This window comes from Mytilus galloprovincialis, chromosome 1 (assembly GCF_965363235.1).
Source record: "Mytilus galloprovincialis chromosome 1, xbMytGall1.hap1.1, whole genome shotgun sequence".
NCBI classification, from domain to species: domain Eukaryota; kingdom Metazoa; phylum Mollusca; class Bivalvia; order Mytilida; family Mytilidae; genus Mytilus; species Mytilus galloprovincialis.
Genome location: NC_134838.1, coordinates 88,971,891 through 88,984,811, shown reverse-complemented (window position 1 = coordinate 88,984,811; position 12,921 = coordinate 88,971,891). Strand labels below are relative to the sequence as shown.

At 31.7% G+C, this 12,921-nt stretch overlaps 1 protein-coding gene across 1 annotated transcript in view; it reads left to right on the top strand.

Annotated features, from left to right (window-relative positions):
• Nucleotides 1–12,921, top strand: part of LOC143043692 (adhesion G protein-coupled receptor L2-like) — a 51,424-nt gene that overhangs the window by 34,095 nt on the left and 4,408 nt on the right. Inside the window, exons 15-24 of the mRNA XM_076215878.1 lie at nucleotides 415–518; nucleotides 3,889–3,991; nucleotides 5,934–6,087; nucleotides 6,674–6,743; nucleotides 7,672–7,738; nucleotides 9,035–9,120; nucleotides 10,286–10,412; nucleotides 10,724–10,765; nucleotides 11,478–11,579; nucleotides 12,804–12,852. Coding sequence (XP_076071993.1) covers nucleotides 415–518; nucleotides 3,889–3,991; nucleotides 5,934–6,087; nucleotides 6,674–6,743; nucleotides 7,672–7,738; nucleotides 9,035–9,120; nucleotides 10,286–10,412; nucleotides 10,724–10,765; nucleotides 11,478–11,579; nucleotides 12,804–12,852 — 904 coding nt within the window. The remainder of the gene's footprint in view (nucleotides 1–414; nucleotides 519–3,888; nucleotides 3,992–5,933; nucleotides 6,088–6,673; nucleotides 6,744–7,671; nucleotides 7,739–9,034; nucleotides 9,121–10,285; nucleotides 10,413–10,723; nucleotides 10,766–11,477; nucleotides 11,580–12,803; nucleotides 12,853–12,921) is intronic.

Genomic DNA, 12,921 nt, shown 5'->3' with positions numbered 1-12,921 from the left:
AAGACCTCATATCATGCAGGCGGAGAAATATACAACACAATGAAATGTACATTACTTTTTGAACCACGCAATCTATGGTGAACGAATTTGTTTGGGAATGAACTAAAATATCAACAATAAGCATAAAAGATAATGATTTATAGTTCGCAAACCAAAAATAAGAAGTGAAATGTGTTTTATTTCTTCAAAAATTGCAAAAGAAATAAGTTTAAGTCGTTGTATACATAGAAAACATGAATAGGTTGAATAGGTCGTATGAATAATTAATTATAATTTCGGCAATTTTATTTAAATATTCATGAGGAAAAGTGATATCAGGTCAGTGACTGTAAATGAAATAGAAATATACGGTCAACGCATTTTGACTTCTCAAATAAAACAAGTGCAGTATAAAAGTATATTGTAAAATTTCAGTCCGAAGAAGATACTACAGCATTAACGATCATAACATGGCCCGGATTGGTGACGTCAATTTTTTGTTTACTAGTCACCATTTTTCTGCACATTTATTTTTGGAGGTAATATCTCAAATTATATCATTATTTAATATTTATTATTTCAGCCTTTCCGATTTAATAAATATTTTACTTTTCATAGTATTGTTTCTTATGTAAATATGTATAGGAAGTTGTGGTATGATTGCCATTGAGACAACTCTCCATCCAAGTCAAATTTATCAAAGTCAAACATTAAAGGTCAAGTTACGGTCTTCAACACGAAGCCTTGGCTCACACCTAACAGCAAGCGCCCCCAAAAAAATACTAGTTTAAAACCATTCAAACGGGAAAACCAACGGTCTAATCTATATAAAAAAACGAGAAACGAGAAACAGTTATGAACCACATCAACAAACGACAATTACTGAACATTTGATTCTAGACTTAGGACAGGGGCAAACAATTGCAGCGGATTTAAACGTTTGAATGGTACCAAACCTTCACCCTAACTGAAACAATAGTGTGTAGCATCACACCATAGAAATACGTACTATAAAATATTAACTGGAATGGCTTATTTCAATCAAAAGATGTAGCAATACAAGTGAACATAGATTGAACGAATACATTTGATATATTATATAATGTAAATACAAAGTTAATAAAAATAAGGGATGTATAATTAAGGTAAAAGTATTATACCGTTGTGAAATGCTAAACAATTTCAGAAAAAAAACATCAACTTTGAAAACAAATTACGCCATTGGCAATATCAAAATTATACACAGGTAAACTAAATGATTGTGTTGTTAAGTATACTTCTGCTTTGGTCTGTATAACCATCCGTTTAGGAACACCAAGTCATTTCTTGTATATTAATAAAACTATTCTTAAACTTGGTATATATGGGGTTAATGTCATCAATAAAACTATAAAATTGTTGAAAGTACTCGCAGTTACTGCATGACAGCTAGTTAAAAGCCAAAACAAATAATAATTTAAAGTCGTGCATCAGAGATTAAAATCAACTAAACACATCCCATGGATTTAGTATTTCAACGTCATAAACATTCAAAGACTTGTGCAATGCCAAAAATAAATGTATCGACAGGCAGTAGGATAGTTATGAGTAAACCTCTTTATAGATAAAAATGAACATGTGTGTGTCTTCTTTATACATCGCGTTTGAAAAAAAGACAAATTAAGTTATGTTTTAATTTGCTGATGAAAAATCGATATCAGTGCCAATGTAAACTATATTCAAAGATCTAGTTACAACATTTGTAAAGCCTCGGTCACACCTTACCGGATAGCTCGAACGGACCCCTAACGGATAACGTTTTTCAATCCGTTCATGTCCGTTAGACGTTCGTTCTTATCCGTTAGACGTCCGTCCATATCCGTTGCATGTCTATTAAGCGTATGTTTTATCCGTCGGCGTCCGTTCTGTCCGGTGGAAAATTTGTAGCATGTTCAAAACTTTGAACGGACGTCAAACGGATAAAATATCCGTTGAACGTCCGTTAGGCGTCCGTTTTGTACGGTACTCGTCCATTTCGTTTCCGTTTTGTATCCGTTACGTGTCCGTTATACATCCGTTGGAGGTCTGGAAGATAAATTCACCAACGGACTTCTACCGGATGTTTAACGAATAAAACTGATGTTGAACGGATGAGAAACGGACTTCTACCGGACGTATAACGAATGAAACGGATGATGAACGGATCTGAAACGGATAAATGCAAATTGAAAATTTCGCGTCAGAAATGCCAATTATTGGTGTGTCACATTTCTTTAAGGTTCATGCATTCTTATTATTCATAATCGATCTTAGAGTATAGGAACGTCTTCACAATCAAGCAGTTCTTATTCAGGCCAGACACTGCCCTTTGGCGGAATTTTGAAGAATAAACCAAAACCAGTTACACAGAAACATTTTGAATATATATGCGATTTACATGTATTATTATTGTCGCCTTTGATTTTTCCGTATATCTTGTTCATCCGTTTTATCCGGTACGCTTCCGTTAGGTGTCCATTTTATGCGGTACTCGTCCGTTGGATATACGTTCGACATCCGTTCTGTCCGGTACGTGTCCGTTGTGTGTCCGGTGTGTGTCCGATATGCATCCGTTACACGTCCGTTTTATTCGGTCAGTACATCAACGGACTCCCAGCGGATAACAATTTTGTCAACGGACAACTTTTATTTTCATCCTTAGGCGCCCGTTCGTGCTATCCGGTAAGGTGTGACCGAGGCTTAAGATAACCTTTACTTATAAGTTTGTTTAAAGGTTTGATGAGTTCACACGGATAACATAGTGATTTCCTCGTTTTTAGTACAATATTACCGTAAAATTTAAGATGCAAAAATTTTGAGATTTAAGATGTGAATTAATAATTTTTAATAAGTTTAAATGTGCAGCCACATTTACTAATCAAATCTGTGTATCTGTGAAAGAATTTAGTACAAGTTCAGTAATTTATGATATCGAAATCACTAACTTAATAATTTACCAGTGATGCATTGATTACGTTCGTTAAAATCTATGACATCACTAAACACACGGGCATATTTAACGAGTTGGAAAATTAAACACCGTGTGATGGAGCCAAACAAACATCGCCACCTAAAAAAAGGAAAATTAACAATACGGATGAAAAATCCTCTCTTTTGTCGTAAATTTTAGAAAAGGACATATTTTTTAATTTAGTACGACAGTCAAATTAGTTATATAAAGCTTAGTTACGGTTCATAGTTTGTCCGAATATTCTATGAATTTGGTGTGTATTTGAACAAATGTTCCAGGAAATGCCTGTTTATAAGAAACAATAAAATTGAGAATGGAAATGGGGAATGTGCCAAAGAGATAACAACCCGACCATTGAAAAAAACAACGGCAGAAGGTCACCAACAAGTCTTCAATGTAGCGAGAAATTCCCGCTTCCGGAGGCGTCCTTCAGCTGGCCCCTAAACAAATATATACTAGTTCAGTGATAATAAACACCATACTAATTTCCAAATTGTACACAAGAAACTAAAATTAAAATAATACAAGACTAACAAAGGCCAGAGGCTCCTGACTTGGGACAGGCGCAAAAATGCGGCGGGGTTAAACATGTTTGTGAGATCTCAACCCTCCCCTATACCTCTAGCCAATGTAGAAAAGTAAACGCATAACAATACGCACATTAAAATTCAGTCCAAGAGAAGTCCGAGTCTGATGTCAGAAGATGTAACCAAAGAAAATAAACAAAATGACAATAATACATAAATAACAACAGACTACTAGCAATTAACTGACATGCTTATAAGAAACAAGTCTTTTTATTGTTGCAAATTACAAAACAAAAATCAAAACAGAAACAATAAAACCGAATAAAACTTGCTTAACAACTAAACTGTTTATGACTTTGTTGCCATTTTTTTTTTTTTGCATTTATACTTAAGGAACGTAAATTCAGACAAATCCAAGATTCTAATCTGCCTGTGTTCAGTGTTAGTGCTTGCTTATATCATCTTGTTAGCTGGATTAAATCATACAGAAGATTCCGTGAGTAGTTAAGATAAGTAAATTGTACATCTTCATTTCAATTAAATAGTTTTACATTTTTATCTTCAGAAGATAAAATGTTAAATTAAAAAAAATACCGAACTCTGAGAAAAATTCAAAGCGGAAATATCCAAAACAGAATCAAAAGTTTAAACACATTAAACGAATGGATAACAACTGTAATATACCTGCCTTGGTACAGACATTTTATATGTACAAAATGGATTTAACCTGATTGTATAGCTAGCTAAACCTCTCACTTGTATGACATTCGCATACAATTTCATCATGTTGACCACAATGTGTGATCAAAACAAACTTACATGATAGGTAAATATGTCAAACATAGTGGTATAACAGTGAACATTGTGTTATAATCCTAATCACTATTATAATAGACAAATATTTCAACATAGAAAAGGAAGGCGCATAAACAAAGCACATTACCAAAAAAACGAAGGACAAGAAAACAATTAACACAATGACGAAATATATAAGTACCTAGTTACGTCTATTGGATGTTACCCAAATAAAACCTAAACAGTAAAAGCAATAATTTACAAAGACAAATAAAAAACACTATAACGCGTAATAAAAATGATAAACAACGTCAGTACATGAAATCAATATGTCAATGCCAGCGTGTATTTGTTGTTGTAAGGCAATATTATTTATCAAAAAGATCTTGGTATCTTCCGATTATTTTATTTTTTCAAAAGACGAGACACTGAAAAAACCCGTTATGACTGAATATGACTTAGAAGTATCACGCTAATAATACTCGGGGAGCACATGATTTTATCTTATTTTTGTAGGTTTTTTGTTGCTCATAGTGTTGTCTGCTTTTATTCATCAATTATTTACTGCTGCCCCTCCATTTTGGTATTTTCTCTCTTTTTTCATTTGGACTAAATGTGATTTCAAGATTCGACAAGCGATATTACAATCTTGTCCATCTCTTGAGAAACTGTGTTGTTTTCAATACTAAATTTACATGTCATCATAAAGCCATTTACAAAAAAGGCAAAGGGAAGTTGTTATTGTTAGCCACTCGGCATAAACCTCTTTATTTAATGGGACAAGTGTCATCCCTATGCCACCCAGAAATCAATGTTTGAATATATAGACATGATCCTTTAACACGTCATTCAGATTTGTTTAAACCAACGGGTTGATAATATTCGTTTGATGAAGGAATATCGCTATTGGTTTGCTGGAAAAAAGGTCAAATGTTTAATTAACGACCAACTAAAAGGCTGTCAATGAAACCCAAATACTGAATCATCTGTTTGCAAATAAAATTAAAGCAAATTATGATTAATTGAGTATCTGCTAATGGTTGGTATATATCAAATGAAAATAGCGCTTTAGGAATTTGATGTGTACGACAACTTTTTGTTTTCTCTTCCTTATTAGGAACGTTCAACAGAAAACAATAAATGAAAGCCGGCGATGTATCAATACTTAGTAATTTAATATCGTTTCTTTGTACACTCCTCATTCGTGATTGGTGCCTTTATACTTGCAAAACAACGCTTTCTGGAATTTGCTCGAAACAAAGATGCAAAACTGTTAAATTTTGACAATTTTATTTCTTGAAATTGATAAATCTAGTATCTGACTTTTAGAAAAAGTGAAATAACAAAAAATACCGAACTCCCAAAAAACCAACTCAGAATGTTCTTTTACAAATGTGAAAATTAAAATCTTATATACGTAAAACTACAGGAAAAATTCTGTCATATTCTAACTTGGTAAAGTCATTTCCTTATATAGAAAATGGTTGATTAAACCTGGATTAATGTCTAGCCAAACCTTTCACTTGTATGTCAGTTGCATACAATTTCTTTTTTATATTGACCTTATTTAGCAATAAAATGATTGATCGTTGTTGTTTTCTTTATATATATATATACATAACATTTTGAATTTTTCATTTTAGTCTATGTGTTCAGCGATAGCTATAGTCCTGCACTACTTATTTTTGTGTGCGTTGTGTCTGATGGTCGCAGAAGGAATAGACATAGCTATGTCAATCTTAATAGTATTTTCACAAGGAGGATCAAACGCAGGACTATTGTTATCATTTGGACTAGGTATTTATTTATCACTCAAAAAAAACATTGACAATAAACAACTTCAGCTAAAATTGCAATACCCATTTAAGGTCAAGTTTAACCATGAAAGCTTCTATAATTAACTAAGTGTTTTTCTTCAGAAGTTGTCTGTATTTCACTTAAAATAAATCAAAGTTGGATAAAAAAAAATGTCTTACTACGTAATTTCCAATTATGTATTTTTGTAACATTTTTTTTCTTCAAAAAGACCACATACTGTAGTTCCTATTTGGTTTATTTTGTTATCGTAGGGAACGGCCATTTAACTTCCAAGGGAGGAGGGGGCGAAAAACAAATATCAAAAATCATAATTTGATGCAAAAAAATATTCTGGTCAAGCAGATGTCAAACCAAAAATATCCCAATGCATATTTCCAAAATCTGATTGTTCGCATCCAAAAACTAAATAAACATGTAAGCGCTTTGCACGAAAAAAAATTAAAATCCATACACTAATTGAAATGATCCAGTGGTGTTTTTAGAAGATACTTACTAAAAAAAATTACGGGCAAGACAATCTTTAGTTCTAAACACACCTTATTATGTTGATATGTTTTTCTTTTAGTGTTTCCACTTGTCATTGTCGTGATCTCTATGGCAGTAACCAGATTTACAGGATATGGAACTGACAAGTAGTAAGTAAAAATACATAAAAACATCCCAACACACGGTTTGATCTAAGAACAACACTTTTTTGGTTTAACAAAAGAAAAAGAAACTTCACACGCGTATCTTTCCATTAATGTATATAAATTATGTAAATCGACATCGCAAGTGAGCTCGTTGACGTTGAATTTCAATAAAATATGTTTAGGTCAATTCACAGCATCAATGTCTCTATGAACGATTATGTTTAATGTCCCTTGGATATAAAGCAATACAGATATCAACATTGTAACCTTGTGCACCTATATTTTATGTACAATGTTCTACTGTAGTATCGCCTTTGATGAAAAAAATATGTTTAAATTGATTTGCCCCTTGAAAATATAAAAGTATCGAAAACTAACTGTGTTGGTGCTCTCGTAGCATCACTTCTCCTCGAAGTTCAACGAAAGGACTGTTGATGCTAAACATCTGCCAATTCTCAGTTGATTTACATAATTGTGGTGGATTTATATATAGGGATAAGTACGCATATCCCCTTTGAATATTAGGAAATCAGCTGTATATGACCAAAATGTAAACCGAGGCTAATGAAGACTGTCTCATTGGCACTCATACAACATCTTCATATATCTATCATTTCAAAGGTTAATTGCAACATCTCAGACCAATTTGAAAAACAGAGCATTTGGATAATGTAGACATTGTAATGCCTTATGAAAAGCTATTAATATTAAAAGGCCAAAAATGGTATCCTTTTTGTATTCTTATTTGCCGTCACATGAGTTTGAAATAAATGATTACTTTGGTAGCATTACACATTCAAGCGAGTATTCAAATATACTTTTGTGTCGAGATACTGATATATCGAAAATACTGCTAACATCGTACCATATAATCTCACTTCACAACTTTTCATTCATTTTTTTTAACAAATTCCTTCATTCATCATTGCAGTTGTTGGTTATCGGTATCAAATGGATTGATCTACGCCTTTCTAGTACCATGCATTGTCGCGGTCTTGGTAGGTATATTTGACACATTTATAGTTGTTTCGCCTATCACGAAATTCATTTTGCTACACAGTCCAGAATTATTTGCACTTTATTGGTGATCATAGGACATTTTTCATGTTAATAGGATAAACCATTGATTTGATGTTATTAAATAAAAAATAAAAATATTTTCATATGAAATTAGTTTTTTGAAAGAAGATCATATAACAAAGTTCAATCCTATTTTGTAAGAAAAGACGAAGTGAACGCATTTTGTATATTATAACTGTGACGATGATAAGATATAAGGCGAACATGGATATTTTAATTGAATATTGACTGGTATTATCCCTGTTTTTAATGTAGTTTATATTTGTTTCGTCTTAAATATATTTTTTACTATCCAATGTCTACCATGTATTTTCAAAAGTCATCATTTGGGACTATAGATACTGGTACGTGATACAAAAAAATATCTAAATTCGACGGAAAACATAGCATGGCCAATAAGACATACGATAGAAATACAAACAAATCCGACTAAAACTACACATAATAATAAATATGGAGTAACAAGAACACAATCAACAGCAATATAACTCTTGACGTGTTAACCGTCGTGTTGTTCATGACAAATACAAATTCAGTGGCATTATCGATTTTCACTTTATAAAATAAATATTGGTTGCTCTTTCACTAAATAATTCAAACTTTGGTGACTATGTTGACTGCATATATCCCAAAATACTTGACATAACGGATACCACAGATAGCATGAATTTTTCTCCTGTTTTGACAAACCGTTTACAATTGACAAGGGTTGTTTTTCTTTATATTTTTGTTACCGTCTTGAAGTTGATGCAATATTCCAGGATTGTGTTTCCTATATTGATTTCCATGCAAGATGGTTAGTATGCTAACTATGCAGCTATTACATCAAGAGATCAAAGTGTTAGTGTTTTAAAAACCTATTCGAAATTTGTATGGACCAAAACCAGATTTGGTTGAACATTCTAGAAAATAATTTTCCATGTTCTTTATTACTTTTGTTGTCTGTTCATTCGTTGTTATTATTTTTTGCTGTTGCGTTAGCGTTTTTTTTTTTTACATTATTTTTTATGGTCATCTTGATATTTTCTTCTATTGTTTAACTTGTGCATTTTTAGTAGTGTTTATGGGTTTTGTTTACATGTAAGAAGGAGAAAAAAGATTCAATACAAGTGAAATGAATATGATTCCATCAAATATTGGAAATTAAACAAATCTAACAAATGATTATTCTTGATAAATTATCATTATGATAACATAATACTTTTGATATTTAGACAAATATCATAATAAGTATATTGGTACTGAGGAAGCTGTTCTCAACAAAAGCAATGATGAATAAAGACACTAAAGAAAAAATCAGGTAATACTATGTTGTACTAATAGCAACTTGTCAGCTATGTTTATCTTCATTGTCATTTTAGTCTTCATTTTTTGCACAATCCGATTGTGTTTTTGCTCCTACTACGTATATCAAAATTCTTAAATTTTATGAATCTAAAAACGGGTTTGATCAATGTGATTCAATTACAAAAGTCTAATAAAAAAAAATTTCGAAATTTCCGCATAGTTTCATAATGGGAGTCCATACAAACTAAATTTCTTTGCAAAATTGTCTTAGCACATTCCAGTTAAGATATATTCCATATGAACATGGGTTACAAGGGAAATTAAAGCAAGCTATGTGTATAATCCACATTCTGAACATAACAACTATTTTTTTCAATCCATTAATAATCTCATCAGAGATAATTAAATGATGTCGGATACTGGTGAATTAAACGTAGTTATATAGCTAGCAAATGCTCTCACTTGTATAATTATTTATCAAAGGTACCAGGATTATAATTTAATACGCCAGACGCGTGTTTCGCCTACATAAGACTCATCAGTGACGCTCATATCAAAATATTTATAAAGTCAAACAAGTACAAAGTTGAAGAGCATTGAGGATCCAAAATTTCAAAAAGTTGTGCCAAATACGGCTAAGGTAATCCATGCCTGGGATAAAAAATCCTAAGTTTTTCGTAAAATTCAAAGTTTTGTAAACAGGAAATTTGTAAAAAATGACCATATTATTGATATTCATGTCAACACCTAAATGTTGAGTACTGGGCTGGTGATACCCTTGTATAAAAGTCGCATCAAATTCCATTACATCGAAAACGATTTGTGAACATAACAAACATACATAATAGGTAAAAATGTCATAAATAGTGTGCATTAGTCAATACTGTGTTTTAATCTAAATCACTATAACAACAAATAAATATTTTATAAAAGTAGCACAAAAAGGCAAACTGAAACAATGGGTCTTTTTTCGGATTTTCCAAAATAACAAATCTTTGAATAAAGCATACAGAACGGGAATGTGCTGTTCATGGTTGAAAACAAATGAACAATATCGATACATGAGATTTAGATAGAATTGGGTACATTTTCCTTTTAAGGGAGATTACAAATAGAAGTAGCAAACTTGCAAAATGTAATAAGATTAATAGAATTAATGAAATATTATATAATTTCAGAGCTGGGGTTCGTAGCATAGCGGTTCTAGCGCCAATACTAGGTCTTACGTGGCTATTTGGTATATTGGCTTCTCTTAAAGACCTCATTGTTTTTGCTTACTTATTCACAATTTTGAACTCGTGTCAGGTATGAACTGCAATTTTTTAAGAATAAATAATTACAAAAGGTGACAACCAAATTAAATACAACATATATTGATGCAAGTTAAAATATTAATAATTTGTGTCTTGTTCATAGCGAAACTCTTACAACGGAAAAGTTTTCATGAGGGATTAATTTAAAATTACTTCCATGAGTACTGTACTGTACATTTACTTTCCAACATTAAGTAATAATTAATGAAACATTGACGAATGTAAATAAACTAAATTCTTCTACAACAAATTTTCGATTAATTTTTTAAGATAAGCAAGTACAATGTATAATGTATATTTCAGGGTCTATTTATCTTTATTTTTCACTGTCTAATGAATCCAAAAGTAAGTATTTTACACGATTTAGCATTAACTATTAATTACTTAATTCACGCGTTGGATTTTAATATCTCTAAGGATGCTGAGTTGCTTTCTATTTTTCATTTAACAAGGTTCACTCGTGTTAATGTATTAAACATATAAACTTTTGACTGCTTCCGTAAATTAAATTTAGAATGGAAACGGGGAATGTGTCAAAGAGACAAATTGACCAAAGAGCAGGAAACATCTCAAGGAAACAATGGGGTCTTCAACGCAGCAAAAAAATCCTTCAATGTAAATATATCGGAAATTGATGAGACTGTCATTAAAGTCAGAGGGTTAGCGCTATAGAACCAGGTTTAATCCACCATTTTCTACATTTGAAAATGCCTGTACCAAGTCAGGAATATGACAGTTCTTGTCCATTCGTTTTTGATGCGTTTTGTTATTTGAGTTTGCCTTGTGATTATGGACTTTCCGAATTGATTTTCCTCTAACTAAAGTTCAGTATTTTGTGACTTTACTTTTTTCTACACCCATAGATGGCCTTCATCTGGCCCCTATGCATGTGTACTAGTTCAGCAAAAATGGACGTCACGCTTAACTCCAAAATATATACATTTTAACATTTTAACATTCACAATGATCTTGAACTTTATAAAATGAAAACACTCCATAGGAATTGTTTCTGTTTGTTCAAAGTAATGACTTTATCTATTACAATATTGATTTGTAGATACAACAAGCAGTAAAACGTAAATACGACAGATTCGTTCAAGATCATCCCTGGGCAAGAATGAAAAGGAAAGAGAAGACGGACGTATCAACCGTGGATACGGTTAGTTCATTAAATATTAAATTTGATTTTATGATGCTATTTCACTCATGCATAATCTATGTGTAGTTATTGGCTGGTGATACTTTTTGTATCTTATTCAAGAAGTGCAACAATGATATATATATTAGACAATGCTGCAAAAAACTTTAAACGTATAATACTTACAATGGTTAGGTAACGCAATCATAGGTTTGAACGTTGTTTTCAATTTAGACTTGTTTTTATTTATTTTTTTATTTGGGCTTGTTCGTCCTATTTAAACTCTTCAAAATTCTACTGTCTATCCTAAATTGAGGTAAATTACCATACCGATTCCTATCATCACTGAGACATTAATTGTCTAAATCCGGATATGGTAGATCTATTTTGTTACATCTTGTGATCTATGGCAATCGCCAATGGCAGTCAGCAGGTTTTGAGAGCATCAGTTGTTAGACGTGTAAGTCAAATGCGTTTTTTAAAAATATACTTTTTCGGATTTTATTGGTGGTTTGAAAAATGTTATTTGTGCTTTATTTAGACCCCTCTACCAAAACAATTGTTTTGTATGCACACTTATAAAAATTTCTGATTTTATCCAACGAAATCACAGGTTTGAACGTTGTTTTCAGTTTAAAATTGCTGAAATTAATTCGTATATGACATAACTTAATCCGTACACATACCAGCCCAAACGTAAAATTTTGATGATACAAAAAAGAATCTTAATACAAGTAAATCTCCGTTTACATATATGTAAAAATCTGTCTTTGGTATACGTCAATTAAATATAATATAAATGGATACTTGTTTAAGGTAAAGTGGTCAATATTAAATCGTCATCAGGACGAGCATGCTTTAGTGGAAGCTTTTATTGAAGGTTGCTGTTATATCATTCTGAATATCTCTTTAAGTACAGAAATGAATTTCTAATATGAGTAGGATTAAATGCTTTTAAAGGTTTGGTATTATTGGTTTTATCAGGTCTTCGCGGCCTATATATATAAGGTTGTAGATTTTCAAAAATGTTGACTTCGAGCATTGCTGAAAAAGACACTTTTGTTTAAAAATCCATGTAATTTGGAATATGGTAGATAGTTGTCACAGAAATACTGTTTATCAACATTTCATATTCGCACTTAAAGTAAACGCATACAGTAGATAAGTGACAGTTATACACAGTCATAAAAAAAATACTATCTCTCTCGCATAGGGAAAATATACTTGTAAAATGTCTCTGTTTAGGGTGTTTCCAAGACTGCAAAACCTACAACAGGCACAGAGAGTACTTCAAGTAAGTTTAAGTGTATTTTTTTTAAATTCTCTATTGAATATAATTCTGTTTCAGTTTCAAAATTAATTG